Source organism: Caretta caretta, chromosome 23 (genome assembly GCF_965140235.1).
Source record: "Caretta caretta isolate rCarCar2 chromosome 23, rCarCar1.hap1, whole genome shotgun sequence".
NCBI classification, from domain to species: Eukaryota; Metazoa; Chordata; order Testudines; family Cheloniidae; genus Caretta; species Caretta caretta.
In genome coordinates this window covers 13,094,673-13,109,646 of record NC_134228.1, presented here as the reverse complement: position 1 = coordinate 13,109,646, position 14,974 = coordinate 13,094,673, and the positions used below count along the sequence as shown (strand labels likewise).

Sequence of the window (14,974 nt, the reverse complement as noted above, 5' to 3'; positions counted from 1 at the left end):
GTAACCTGCCCCGGGGAGGGGGGGGGGGAGTTTGTTCCTCTCTCTCATGACTTACAGCTGCCTCGCAGCTCCGATGGGTGGAACTCGGGAGGTGTTCGGGGCCCATATAAATAGCTCAGCGGCTGTATCGTGCCCCGCAAAAGGGGGTCCCGCTCCGTGGCTGGGGTCTCCCGGGCGCTATGGCAACACGTGGATACTCGTAATAAATGCCGGCTCCTCGCTGGAATCCTGCTAAGCTCTGGCGCCTCGGCTATATCATGTGGCGGTGAGTTCCGCAGGCCGGGCACATGCCACGCCCCAGTGACTCCGCTTGAAACCTGCCGCCTTCTGAGTTCCTGGAATGCCGCCCCTCTCCTCCTGTTGGTGGGAAGGGTAAATAAGGATTAACCGGGGCACCTCTGAGCCCCCTCCCCCCCCCCCCGCGATGTAGTTCACCCTTTCTCGGCCAGCGCTTCGCAAGCATTGTCTTCGCCTGCACGTGACTTTGTGGCTGCATAATACGGTGCCGTTGCAACGCTCATCTGTGGTGCTCATAATAAAATGGCCGGATGCTTGAAACCAAACCAAGTTGCTGGATTGCATTGACACTGCAGGGGTTCCCATGGGCTCTTGGTTGTGCACTCTGGTCTGTTATTGTAGGGTCTCTCAGAAGCACTGGACTTGCTCCCAGACCGATTTGTTATTGTAGGGTCTCTCAGAGACACTGGACTTGCTCCCAGACCGATTTGTTATTGTAGGGTCTCTCAGAGACACTGGACTTGCTCGCAGACCGATTTGTTATTGTAGGGTCTTTCAGGAGCCTAGGTTTGTGTACAGAATGGTTTCTTATTGCGGGGGGTTTGGAGCTTTTGGGTTGTTATTGTAGGGTCTCCCACGGGCTGCTTTGTTATTGCAGGTTCTCTTGGGAGCAAGGGATTGTACAGACTGTTTTGTTATTGTAGGGTCTCTTGGAGACAGGGGGATACACACATGCCAGTTTGTTATTGTAGGGTCCCCCCAGCCATCTCCTAGCAGCCTGTCCAGATCCACTCCCTGGGAAGATGTATGGGCATGGGGAGGGGGCTGTATGGGTGTGTGGGGGGGGCTCTATGGGCGTGGGGCTGTGGGTTCACAAGGAAGCCGGACTCTAATTCAGCCCACCCCCCCCCTTCAGACTAAAACTACAACTCCTATGAGCCCCCACTCTGCAAGGGGGGGAAATTAACCCCCGCCCCCTCCCCTTAGGAAATGGGGCGCAGGGAGGAGAAGGGGGAAGCTGCCCACCCAGGTGGCTGCCAATCCCCCATCCGCCCACAGGAGGGAGACAGCCGCCTGCAGACCGCAGGGCTCCGGGCACAACCCAGGGCAGAGACTTAGGGCCTTGCACTGCCTGGGTCTCGGGAGCAGGTTTGGGCCACCCCGGGCCCCCTGCAGAGCTGCAGGCCTGGCTCCGGCGGGAGTCAAAGCGTGAGGGGCAGAGAAAGAAAGAAAAAGAGAGGGGAGCGTTTATTGGCCCCAGTATTCCCCCCATGCTCCACCCCAGAGGGGGCCGCATCTCAGTGCCGGGCGAGGGGTCCCCGGATACCCAGCCCCCGCGCCCCACCCCAGAGGGGGCCACATCTCAGCGCTGGGCGAGGGGTCCCCGGATACCCAGCCCCCGCGCCCCACCCCAGAGGGGGCCGCATCTCAGCGCCGGGCGAGGGGTCCCCGGATACCCAGCCCCCGCATCACACCCCAGAGGGGGCCGCATCTCAGTGCCGGGCGAGGGGTCCCCGGATACCCAGCCCCCGCGCCCCACCCCAGAGGGGGCCACATCTCAGTGCTGGGCAAGGGGTCCCTGGATACCCAGCCCCCGCGCTCCACCCCAGAAGCCTCTCGGCGCCAGGCAAGGCGTGGGGCTCTGGTAGCAGCGAGGCCGTGGGCCGCGATTCATCGATCCGAGGAGTGAGCGGGGCCTGGGACGTTTAGCCGACGCAGGATGCAGCCCGTCCCCTGGGAGCACTTTCCATCCATTGATTCGCCTTTTGCTCTCAGCCGGGCAGCCAGAGCAGCAGCCAGCAGAGAGCGAAAGAAAGAAAGAAAGAAAGAAAGAAAGAAAGAAAGAAAGAAAGAAAGAAAGAGAAATTGGGGATAGGAAAAGAACAAAAAAAGAGCTAGGGCTGGAGAGAAAGAAGTGATAAAGGTTGGAAGGGAAGGAGGAATTTATTTTCTTTCTTTCTTTCTTTCTTTCTTTCTTTCTTTCTTTCTTCTGACACATTCACTCACTCTAGCGACCCTACAACCAGATTCCAGATGCAGACTGGCAGCTGGCGTGGCCAATCCTGCTCAACCTGGGGGTGGGACTTGGCAGCTTCCCTCTCTTCCCCCCCCCCCACCCAGCCGCACCCTTCCACCCCCCAGCTTAGCGAGCTCATCCCAGGGCCGGGCCAGGGGCCAAGTGTCTGCAACTCCCACGTGTGTGTGTGTGTGGGGAGGGCGGGGGGAGGAACGAGTGAGTGTGACACAGCGATAGAGAGCAAGACCCAGCCAGACCATCCGACTTCAACAAGAAGAAGGGAGCGAGAAAGTCTCTGGAAGGAGTGAGAGAAAAGCAAGGAAAGGGGAAAGGGGGGAAGGAGGGAGAGCAAGAAAGAAGGGAAGGGATCAGCACCAGCGGAGAGATGAAGGGAAGTCTGATCTCGGACAGGTAAAGGGATCCTGGCTGGGGAGCCCGTGGTAGAGACAGGGGCACTGGGGCTGGTTCCACTCCATCGGGTGTCCTGACCCCCCGTGCCCCTGCCAGGTCCATCGCTGCCCCAGGGCATGGGGCGGGATCGGAGCCGTCCCCACTGGGGATGACAAGGAGACCACCAGGGACCAGGCAGGTATAAATGCCCAAGAGAGATGGACACGGGTGTGTGGGGATGGATGGATGGCTAGAGGGAGCGGTGTGGGGGGATGGATGGATGAGGTCTGGGGGAAGGATGGATGGGGAACTAGAAGGAGTTTGTGGGAAGGGTGGATGGATGTATGGATGAGGTATGTGGGGATGGATGGAGAGGTGTGGGGGATGGATGGACGGATGAGGTGTGTGGGGGATGGATGGATGGATGGATGAGGTGTGTGGGGGATGATGGATAGATGGATGGATAGATGGATGGATGAGGTGTGGCAGATGGATGGATGGAGAGCTAGAGGGTTGTGTGGGGGTGGATGGATATGGGAGATGTGGGGGATGGATGGATGGATGGACAGATGAGGTGTGGAGGGGGACGGATGGATCAGGTCTGGGGGATGGATGTATGGATGGAGAGGTAGAAGATGTGTGGGGAGGGTGGATGGATCTATGGATGAGGTGTGTGGGGGGGGGATGGATGGACTATAGGTTTTTGATGGGAGGAAGGTTTTATAGCTAGCTCGACAGAGGAGTATGGGGCTTGATGGATGAGGGGTGGATGGGGATAGATGGATGAGGGGTGGATGGAGATAGATGGATGAGGGGTGTGGGGATAGATGGATGAGGGGAGTGTGGGGATAGATGGATGAGGGGTGGATGGGGATAGATGGATGGGGTTGGATGGAGATAGATGGATGAGGGGAGTGTGGGGATAGATGGATGGGGGTGTGTGGGGATAGATGGATGAGGGGAGTGTGGGGATAGATGGATGAGGGGTGTGTGGGGATAGATGGATGGGGGTGTGTGGGGATAGATGGATGAGGGGTGGATGGAGATAGATGGATGGGGGTGGATAGGGATAGATGGATGAGGGGTGTGGGGATAGATGGATGAGGGGAGTGTGGGGATAGATGGATGAGGGGTGTGTGGGGATAGATGGATGAGGGGAGTGTGGGGATAGATGGATGGGGGTGTGTGGGGATAGATGGATGAGGGGTGGATGGGGATAGGTGGATGGGGATAGATGGATGGGGATGGATGGAGATAGATGGATGGGGATGGATGGAGATAGATGGATGAGGGGTGTGGGGATAGATGGATGAGGGGAGTGTGGGGATAGATGGATGGGGGTGTGTGGGGATAGATGGATGAGGGGAGTGTGGGGATAGATGGATGGGGGTGTGTGGGGATAGATGGATGAGGGGTGGATGGAGATAGATGGATGAGGGGTGGATGGAGATAGATGGATGGGGGTGGATAGGGATAGATGGATGAGGGGTGTGGGGATAGATGGATGAGGGGTGTGTAGGGATAGATGGATGAGGGGTGGATGGAGATAGATGGATGGCTGAGGCGGGGTGTGGGGGTGTGGATGGACAATGGGGGAGCAGGGATTGGGAGCCAATGACGGTGGAAGCTGGGGGGAGAGGGATCCACTGGGCAGGCTGGGGGTTGGGGGCCAATGGGAGGGATCCCCGTGGGGAGAAGGGAACAGGAGGCCAATGGGGTGCCAGCAGGGGGGCAGGGGAGGGGGATACAACCACCAATTTAGTGTGGCCACCAACGTGCTGCTGCCCCCAGCCTCAAGATGGGGCAGGGGCCTGGGGCCTCCCTCCCGTGACGCGACCCCCCACTGCGCCGGGCAGGGCCTCCTAGATCCGGCAGGGACCGGCCTGGTTTCGCTAAATGTCCTTCAGCCGGCAGCTCAAGGACAGAGCCTGGAGGCCGCTCCCGGCACTGCCCCGCCCCCGCCCCGCCGCGGCAGTTCTGGGGGGGCACTGGCTGAATGAGAGGGGCGGGGGGGGGACTGTGGGGGGGGCTGCAGTGCCAGCTGCTCCTTGCCCAGCCCCTCACAGTCCCAGCAGCCACCACATGTGGGGCAGGGAAAGGCTCCCCCCAGCTCAGACCAGCAGAGACTCTGTGGGGTTCTCGTTTGCTGTGGGGCGCGGGGCACTTGCCCGGCTTATCTGGGGACTGCTCACGTAACCAATTCCCCAGCACTGCGGGGGTTATGGGGCCTGGCGGGGCGGGGGGGGGGGGTCAGCCCCATTGGCAGGGATCCCAGGCTAGAAGGGTCCCTGGGAGGCGGAGTACCAGGGTGGATGGGCCAATGGGGCTGATCCCAGGGGGCCAGGAGAGGGGGTGGGGTACCAAGTAGATGGGCCCGTGAGGCTGGTGCTCGCCATGCCCAGCCCCCCTCCTGTTCTCCCACACCAGGGTCCCCCCTCCCCACGCCAGAGGCTCTGGGCACCCCACCTTCCTCAGCCATGCCAGCGTAAGTGCTCCCCTCTAGCTCACCCATCAGATCTGGGCTGGCCAGGGGGAGGTGCCCTGCCCTGGTCACTCGGGGCGGCTGATCAGAGCCGTTGCTTCAGGCCACAAGCTCCTGCAGTGGGTGGGGGGACATAGACTGGCCCCTGCTCCATCCTTCCTGCCCTCCCCCCACCTATGGGGCGCTCAGCCCTGGCCTGGGAGCTGGGGAGTGGGGGATGATGGGCCCAGGGAGAAAGTTTAGCCAGATTAAACTCGATGTGGGGGCCAAGGAGGGGACCAGCTGCCTCAGAGGGGTGGGGAATGGGACAGGGGGGACCCCATGGAAAAAGGGGTAAACAGTGAGGTGGCAAAATTTGCAGATGATACAAAACTACTGAAGAGAGTTAAGTCGCAGGCGGACGGCGAAGAGCTACAAAGGGATCTCCCGAAACTCGGTGACTGGGCAACAAACCGGCAGATGAAATTCCATGTTGATCAATGCAAAGTAATGCTCGTTGGAAAGCTTAATTCCAACTATGCATATAAAAATGATGGGGTCTAAATTACCTGTTACCCCTCAAGAAAGGTTTCAGAGTAGCAGCCGTGTTAGTCTGTATCCACAAAAAGAAAAGGAGGACTTGTGGCACCTTAGAGACGAACAAATTTATTTGAGCATGAGCTTTCGTGAGCTATAGCCCACTTCAGCGGCTGCATCTGTATCAGCAAAAAGAACGAGGAGTACTTCTGGCATCTTACAGACTAACACATTTATGTGGGCATAAACTTTCGTGGGCTAGAACCCACTTCATCAGATGCATAGAATGGAACATATAGTCAGAAGATAGATATATACACACAGAGAACATGAAAAGGTGGAGTAAGAGGCTAATTAATTAAGAGGAGCTATTATCAGCAGGAGAAAAAAACGTTTGTAGTGATAATCAAGATGGCCCATTTAGACAGTTGACAAAAAGGTGTGAGGACACTTAACATGGGGAAATAGAGTCAATATGTGTAATGACCCAGCCACTCCCAGTCTCTATTCAAACCCAAGTTAATGGGATCTCGTTTGCATATTAATTCAAGCTCAGCAGTTTCTCTTTGGAGTCTGTTTTTGAAGCTTTTCTGTTGCAAAATTGCCACCTTTAAGTCTGTTACTGAGTGGCCAGAGAGGTTGAAGTGTTCTCCGACTGGTTTTTGAATGTTATGATTCCTGATGTCAGATGTGTGTCCATTTATTCCTTTGCACAGAGACTGTCCAGTTTGGCCAATGTACATGGCAGAGGGGCATTGCTGGCACATGATGGCCTATATCACATTGGTAGATGTGCAGGTGAAAGAGACCCGATGGCGTGGCTGATGTGCTTAGGCCCTATGATGGTGTTACGTGAATAAATATGTGGACAGAGCTGGCATCGGGCTTTGTTGCAAGGCTAGGTTCCTGGGTTAGTGTTTTTGTTGTGTGGTGTGTGGTCGCTGGTGAGTATTTGCTTCAGGTTGGGGGGCTGTCTGTAAGCGAGGACTGGCCTGTCCCCCAAGATCTGTGAGAGTGATGGGTCATCCTTCAGGATAGGTTGTAAATCTTTGATGATGCGCTGGAGAGGTTTTAGTTGGGGGCTGAAGGTGACGGCTAGTGGCGTTCTGTTATTTTTTTTGTTGGGCCTGTCCTGTAGTAGGTGACTTCTGGGTACTCTTCTGGCTCTGTCAATCTGTTTTTTTCACTTCAGCAGGTGAGTATTGTAGTTTTAAGAACGCTTGATAGAGATCTTGTAGGTGTTTGTCTCTGTCTGAGAGGTTGGAGCAAATGCAGTTGTATCGTAGAGCTTGGCTGTAGACAATGGATCATGTGGTGTGTCCTGGATGGAAGCTGGAGGCATGTAGGTAGGCATAGCGGTCAGTAGGTTTTCGGTACAGGGTGGTGTTTACGTGACCATTGCTTATTAGCACAGAAGTGTCCAGGAAGTGGATCTCTTGTGTGGACTGGTCCAGGCTGAGGTCGATGGTGGGATGGAAACTGTTGAAATCATGGTGGAATTCCTCAAGGGCTTCTTTTCCATGGGTCCAGATGATGGAGTCATTGTGGAGAGTTCTCTGAAATCATCCACTCAATGTGCAGCAGCTGTCAAAGAAGCGAACAGAGTGTTGGGAATCATCAAGAAAGGGCTAGATGATAAGACAGAAAATCTCATATCGTCTCTATGTAAATCCATGGTACGCACACACCTTGAATACTGCGTGCAGATGTGGTCGCCTCATCTCAAAAAAGATATTTTGGAATTGGAAAAGGTTCAGAGAAGGGCAACAAAAATGATGAGGGGTCTGGAATGGCTTTCAAATGAGGAGAGATTAATAAGACTGGGACTTTTCAGCTTGGAAATGAGACGACTAAGGGGGGATATGATTGAGGTCTATAAAATCACGACGGATGTAGAGAAAGTAAATGAGGAAGTATTATTTACTCCTTCTCGTAACACGAGAACTAGGGGTCACCCAATGAAATGAATAGGCAGCAGGTTTAAAACAAACAAAAGAAAGTATTTCTTAACACAACACACAGTCAACCTGTGGAACTCCTTGCCACAGGATGTTGTGAAGGCCAAGACTGTAACAGGGTTCAATAAAGAGCTAGATAAGTTCATGGAGGATGGGTCCATCAATGGCTATTAGCCAGGCTGGGCAGGGATGGTGTCCCTAGCCTCTGTTTGCCAGAAGCTGGGAATGGGTGACAGGGGATGGATCACTTGATGATTCCCTGTTCTGTTCATTCACTCTGGGGCACCTGGCATTGGCCACTGTCATCAGAAAGGATACTGGGCTAGATGGACCTTTGGTCTGACCCAGTATAGCCGTTCTTATGTTCCCCTATAGGGGGTACCGGCCCCAGGGCAGGGACTGGCTGGCTCAGGGGGCAGGGAATGGGGCATGGGGCCTTTCTCCTCTAGGGGGCACTGACCCCAGGGCAGGGGACTGACTGACTGGGGGAGGGGGCTGGCAGGGGCTGGATCCCTTGCCAGAGATTAGATACTGACTTTGTTGTGAAATGCCACTTACAACCCTCTCCCTCCCCTCTGCTGCGCGAAAGCTAGTGTGGGGGACAGGACGGGGTGGTGGCGGCTGTGGGGGCGGGGGAATGGCTCAGGGCAATTCCAGGTCCCTGCTGAGGGGGCGGGGGGTCTCTAGACACGTGTCCGCCCCTCTCCCCTGCCAAATTCTCATTGCAGAGTCATATCCTGGGCCTGACCTCTAGCTTGGGGAGGGGAGTGGGGTTAGGACAGTGGAGGGGGGGTGTGGCTGGGAGCCAGGAAACCTCTGGCTCCCTTGCTGTATGGTGTTAGGCAAATCCCTGCCTCAGTTTCCCCTTGTGGAGAATGGGGACGTTATACTGAACCATGTCCTTGCTTGGTGATGGCGATGGTGGGGATAAATTTGCCTTTTGTGGGAAGACACCCTAGGAAGCCAGACCTGAGCATGGGGTCCTGGGGCGGGGGGTGTCTCTCAAAACCCCTCCCTTTTCTGGGGCCTCTTTCCCTCCACAGCTCTCAGAACCCCCCAGGGACTATTCTGTGCACCCGCAAACTCCTGTTTAAGCCCATCCCACACCTCTCTCCCTGACTCTGTCTGTTGATTCCCTCTTAGACAAGGGAAGGGGCGGGATACTGGGGTAGATGGGCCCATGGACCAGTTTCAGGGGGGCAGGATACCAGGGTAGATGGGCCTGTGTGGCTGATCCAGGGGGCACGGAGGGGGCAGGACACTGCGGTAGATGGGCCCAGGGGACTGATCCAGGGGGGCAGCGATGGGGCGGGATACCGGGGTAGATGGGCCCATGGGTCTGGCAGGCAGGATACCGGGATAGATGGGGCTGATCCGGGAGAGCGGGGCACCATGCCCCATGTCACACCCCTGCCCTGGCCACCTGCCATCCCCCCCCAGAGCCCCACGACCCCCCTCTCCTCAACCCTGCCCCTCCATCTCTCTCTCCCCCGCCCCCTCCAGGCTGGGCAGGACCCCGGGGCCGCCCCGAGCCGCCGTCTCCCGCTAACCGCCCCGCGCCCGCCGAGGCACCGAGCCGTGGCGGGGGGGGCCTCCCGGGCCATGGGGCCGGAGCCCCTGCGGGACGAGGAGGAGGAGGACGGGGGGCCCCCCCGCCGCAGCCGCTTCGTGAGGAAGGACGGGCACTGCAACGTGGAGTTCGTCAACCTGGGGGAGAGGAGCCAGCGGTACCTGGGCGACCTGTTCACCACCTGCGTGGACGCCCGCTGGCACTGGCTGGCCCTGCTCTTCTCCCTGGCCTTCGTGCTCTCCTGGCTGCTCTTCGGCCTGGCCTTCTGGCTGGTGGCCGCCCTGCACGGCGACCTGGGCCCCGCGCCCGCCCCGCGCCCGCCCTGCTTCACCCAGGTCACCGGCCTGCTGGGCGCCTTCCTGCTCTCGCTGGAAACCCAGACCTCCATCGGCTACGGCTCGCGCAGCGTGACCGAGGCGTGCCCGGCGGCCGTGCTGGCCGTGGGGCTGCAGTGCGTGGCCGGCTGCCTGCTGGACGCCTTCCTGCTGGGGGCCGTCGTGGCCAAGGTGGCCAGGCCCAAGAAGCGCAACCAGACGCTGCTGTTCAGCCGCTGCGCCGTGGTGGCCCTGCGGGACGGCAAGCTCTGCCTCATGTGGCGCGTGGCCAACCTGCGCCGCAGCCACCTGGTGGAGGCCCACGTCCGCGCCCAGCTGCTGCAGGTGGGGGCCGGCGGGCGTGGGGGGGGACGAGGGCTCGGGGAGGGGAGTGGCGCCTAGTGGTTAGAGCCGGGGGGGGGGGGCTGGGAGCCGGGACTCCTGGGTTCTCTCCCTGGCTCTGGGAGGGGAGGGGAAGGGAGGGGAGGTCTAGTGGTTAGAGCAGGAGGGGGCTAGGAGCCAGGACTCCTGGGTTCTCTCCCCAGCTCTGGGAGGGGAGTGGGGTCTAGTGGTTGGAGCGGGAGGGGGCTGGGAGCCAGGACTCCTGGGTTCTCTCCCCGGCTCTGGGAGGGGAGTGGGGTCTAGTGGTTGGAGCAGAAGGGGGCTGGGAGCCAGGACTCCTGGGTTCTCTCCCCGGCTCTGGGAGGGCAGTGGGGTGTAGTGGTTAGAGCTGGGGGGGGCTGGGAGCCAGGACTCCTGGGTTCTCTCCCTGGCTCTGGGAGGGCAGTGGGGTCTAGTAGTTAGAGCGGGGGGGGGGGCTGGGAGCTGGAACTCCTGGGTTCTCTCCCTGGCTCTGGGAGGGGAGGGGAAGGGAGGGGAGGTCTAGTGGTTAGAGCAGGAGGGGGCTAGGAGCCAGGACTCTTGGGTTCTCTCCCCAGCTCTGAGAGGGGAGTGGGATCTAGTAGTTAGAGCGGGGGGGGGGCTGGGAGCTGGAACTCCTGGGTTCTCTCCCTGGCTCTGGGAGGGGAGGGGAAGGGAGGGGAGGTCTAGTGGTTAGAGCAGGAGGGGGCTAGGAGCCAGGACTCCTGGGTTCTCTCCCCAGCTCTAGGAGGGGAGTGGGGTCTAGTGGTTGGAGCGGGAGGGGGCTGGGAGCCAGGACTCCTGGGTTCTCTCCCCAGCTCTGGGAGGGGAGTGGGGTCAGGGGGCCGAAGCGTGCAGGGATACGGCTCCAGTGGCCGAGGACGGGGAGCTGACGGGGTGGGGGGTGGGTCTCCCCGCTTCCGTCCCATCACTAACCCACCCCGTCGCCACCCCGCAGCCCCGCGTGACCCCTGAGGGCGAGTTCCTGCCCCTGGACCAGCGGGACGTGGACGTGGGCTTCGACAGCGGCACCGACCGCCTCTTCCTGGTCTCGCCCCTCACCGTGGTGCACCGGATCGACGACACCAGCCCCTTCTACGGGCTGGGGCCGGCCCAGCTGGCCCGGGCCGACTTCGAGCTGGTGGCCATCCTGGAAGGCATGGTGGAGGCCACAGCCATGACCACGCAGTGCCGCACCTCCTACCTGCCCGGCGAGCTGCTCTGGGGCCACTGCTTCGCCCCCGTCCTGGCCCGTTGCCACCGCGGGCGCTACCAGGTCGACTTCCACCACTTCCACCGCACCTACCCGGTGCCCGGCACCCCCCGCTGCAGCGCCCGGGAGCTGGGGCAGCAGAGCCCCGGCCCCGGCCCCGCCGGCGCCCCCCGCGCCTCCTTCTGCTACGTCAACGAGCTGGCCCTGCGCGAGCAGCAGCCGGAGGAGGAGGAGGAGGAGGACGGGGCCAGGGGCGGCCACGGGGCCACGGAGACGTGATGGGACGGCCCCTGCGGGGAAGGGGGCTCGTAGGGCGCCGCTCCGTGGGGCTGGATGGAGAGGGGTTGGGGGTCAGTTCCTGGGGGGGAGGCGAGGTTGGGGGAGTCAGTTTCTGGGTGTTGGAAGGGCTGGGGGGCAGTTCCCTTGGGGGTTGGAGGTTGGCTCCTGGGTGCTATTGGGGGTCAGTTCTTGGTGGGGGGCTGGGAGGCAGTTCCTGGGGGGCTGGGTGTCAGGGGGGTTCAGTTCTTGGGGGGCTGGGGAGGCAGTTCCCGGGGTTGGTTGTTGGGGGGTCCATTCCTAGGGGGCTGGGTGTTGGGGGGCAGTTTCTCGGGGCTGGGTTTTGGGAAGGTCCTGGGGGCCTGGTTGTTGGGCGGGAGGTTGTTCCTGGCGAACTGGCTTTTGGGGGAGTCAGTTCCTTGGGGTGTGGGAGGGGTCAGTTTCCGGGTGGTGTTTGTTGGGGGGGGTCCGTTCCTGGGGGGCTGGAGGGGCAGACGTTGGGGGCTAGTTGTTGGGGCTGGGATGGAAGGAGCAGCCCCAGCTTGACTGGGCAGATCCTGACTCCGCCTGTCTGTCCGTCCACCTGTCTGTCCCCCCACATGGCCCCAAAGCGACAACTGGTGACACAGAAATAAAGAGGATTTGGAGAGGGAAATTGGCTCCGTCTGATTATTGGGTGGTGAACGGGGTTTGGTGGGTGTCACTGCCCCCCCCCGGACCCTCCCCACCCCGTCAGCTAATGCTGCCCCCCGGGGACCCCTCCATCCCATCAGCCAATGCTACCCCCCAGGGACTCCCCAAACCCTGTCATCCAACGCTGCCCCCCTGCATTCCCCTGTCAGCCAACGCTGCCCCCACAGGGTCCCTCCCATACCATCAGCCAACGCTGCCCCCCCAGAAGCCCCACCCCAGGGACCCCCCTCTCCCCAGCCCTGCAGCGGGCGGGCGGGGGCTGTTCAGGTGGTTCCTGGCCAGGACTCAGATGCCCAAAATAACCAGCAGCAGAACCCATTTACTAGAAATAGAGATTCCCGGCGGGAGGGGGGGCGGGTGATGGAAAGTTTGGAGAGAGTTGAGGAATGGAGGAGGGATGACAGACAGGATGGAGGGGGGATGGAGAGATGATAGAAGGAGGAATGATAGAGGGATGGACGGAGGGATGATAGAGGGATGATAAAGGGAGGGAGGGAGGAATGATAGAGGGATAATGGACAGAGGGATGGAGGGATGATGGAGGGATAATGGACAGAGGGATGGAGGGATGATGGATGGAGAGAGGTTTGATAGAGGGATGGAGGGAGGGACGCAGGGATGATGGAGGGAGGGAGGGATGATGGAGAGAGGGAGAGAGGGAAGGAGGGATGATGGAGGGATGCAGGGAGGGCTGATGGAGGGTTTCAGGGAAGCTGGAGGAGGTCTGGGAGCTCAGCTAAAGCTGACAGAGTTTCAATCACTAATCCCGGCCCCCGAGCCGGGGAGAGTGCGCCCTATTAACACCGCCCAGCCTGGCTCCTTCCACCCCCCCCCCCGCCGTCCCCCCAGCCCGGGCCAATCCCCCTCCCCCAGCCCGGGCTATCCATGGGGCAGGGTGTGGGGACCTCGGTGCTCAGCACCCACTCCAGCCCCTGCCCGGCGCCGCCGCGGGCAACTCTCTCACACCTTGTCCGGGCGATAAGGGGCAGGCCCAAAATAACCCCTCGAGTGCCCCTAATCTTGGGTCATGGGATGGGGGGAGGGGCGGCGCTGTCTGATAGGGCCCACCCCGCAACAAGGGGTGACCCCGGGGAAAGGGACCCGGTCCAAATCCAGCCCTCCCCCCTCCTGAGCCTGAGGGCAGGAGATCAGAGATGGGGATTAGTGTGTGTTGGGGGGGGGGGACACGGCCAGCTGTTCCCCCAGCCCCCCCCAGCCCCAGCTGCTAATTCCATCCCTGGGCATCCAGCCTGGTCCTTCCCTCGTCATCAGGGACACGGGGCTTGGCAGGGCGATGGGGGCACAGGCTGCCAGCCAGATGCTGCCAGCTGCCCCTGCCAGTGCCCTTCACTCCCGACCCACAGCCCCCCGCTAGGCCCCCCCAGCTCTGCCGGTGCCCCTCATTCCCACCCACAGCCCCCCTCTAGGCCAGCCCTTCCCCACCCCAAAGCTCTGCCAGTGGTCCTCCCCGCCCCCCCACCCCAGCCCCGAGTCATTTCAGACCCCTGGGAGCTCTGCCTCCCCCCACAAAATAGCCATTTCTCAGAATAGCCCAGGGACAGGCAGCTGCAGCTGGGGGGGGTTCACCCCCATTTTCCCAGCCCAGGGGGTAGACGGGGCCCCTGGATCTAAGCTAGGTTCCCGGCTGGTCCCCTTGGAGCCCGCAGAGACCCCCGCAAGTGAGATCAGATCGCCCCCTGGTGGCCTCACGGGCACATGGCAGGGCTGTCTATGGGACTGTCCATGGGGGTGTCTATGGGGCAGACGGGGTGGAGAAGGGAGGAGGGGGTGGTTATGGGGCTGGCTATGGGGAAGAGGGGGTGGCTATGGGGTGGAGGAGGGAGACTGTGGCTATGGGGGTTTCTATGGGACAGAGAGGGTGGAGGAGGGAGGGGGTGGCTATGGGGCAGAGGAGGGAGGGGGTGTTATTGGGGGTGTGTCTATGGGTCAGAGGAGGGGGTGTCCATGGGGGTGTCTATGGGGTGGAGGATGGAGGAGGGGGTGGCTATGGGGGTGGCTATGGGGGAGGGGATGTCACTGGGGTTTCACTGGGGTGTCTATGGGGCGGGGGGGCAGCTATGGGAGTGTCACTGGGGGTGTCTATGGGGCAGAGGGGGAGGCTATGGGGGTGTCACTGGGGGTGTCTATGGGGCAGAGGGGCGGCTATGGGGGTGTCACTGGGGGTGTCTGTGGGGGAGGGGGTGTCACTGGGGGTGTCACTGGGGGTTTCTATGGGGCAGAGGGGGGGCTATGGGGGTGTCACTGGGGGTGTCTATGGGGCAGAGGGGGGTTATGGGGTGTCACTGGGGGGGTCTGTCTCTGTCCGTGTAGCCGGGGGGGCCGGGCCCGGGGGGGCGCAGGGGGACACCGGGTTGCCCTGGTGACGGGGTCCCTGGATGGTCGGGGGGGCAGGGCTCATGCCACCTGTACGCTGAATATTAATAAGGGATCATTAATATTCACGATACACTGATTAATTATTCATAAAGATAGGCCCTTAGCAACGGCCAAGGCCCCAGTAGGCCCTTAGTAACAGATTGTTCTCTTTCAAATCTGTCATCTGGACACTGTTAGGGGCGGAGGCCAGGGAATGGCTGATTCGATCTTCTGTTGGCTGGCTTGTCTGTCATTTATAGTGATTGACAGCCAAAGTGAGTGAATTATGACTATTCGGACTCCCATTGGCTGCTTGAGCTGTCGATCTAACCAAGGGGGTGAGCCTGTTGGATCTTAGGCATTGATTGGCCGGTCTGAATGTCAATAACTAATAGGGCAGGCTGTTGAACTCGTTGCGGGGTCTCATTGGTCGATCTACATCTCAATCTCAGAAGTGGGCGGAGTTTAACCAAACCTCTGGAGTCCATTGGTTGTTCTATCTATCATTCTTACAAGCTGACGGGTTCAGACGGGAGTTGCCGCCTCCCATTGGTTGTCCCCAGCGGGCAGGG

General features: G+C 60.2%; 1 protein-coding gene across 1 annotated transcript; it reads left to right on the top strand.

Annotated features, from left to right (window-relative positions):
• The first annotated feature begins 2,438 nt into the window (after window positions 1-2,438).
• On the top strand, window positions 2,439-11,380 carry KCNJ14 (potassium inwardly rectifying channel subfamily J member 14). Its single transcript, XM_048832498.2, has 3 exons — window positions 2,439-2,665; window positions 9,104-9,829; window positions 10,803-11,380. The coding sequence occupies exons 2-3, from the start codon at window positions 9,203-9,205 to the stop codon at window positions 11,334-11,336; spliced, it is 1,161 nt and encodes a 386-aa protein (XP_048688455.2). The 5' UTR covers window positions 2,439-2,665; window positions 9,104-9,202; the 3' UTR covers window positions 11,337-11,380.
• The last annotated feature ends 3,594 nt before the right edge of the window (window positions 11,381-14,974 follow it).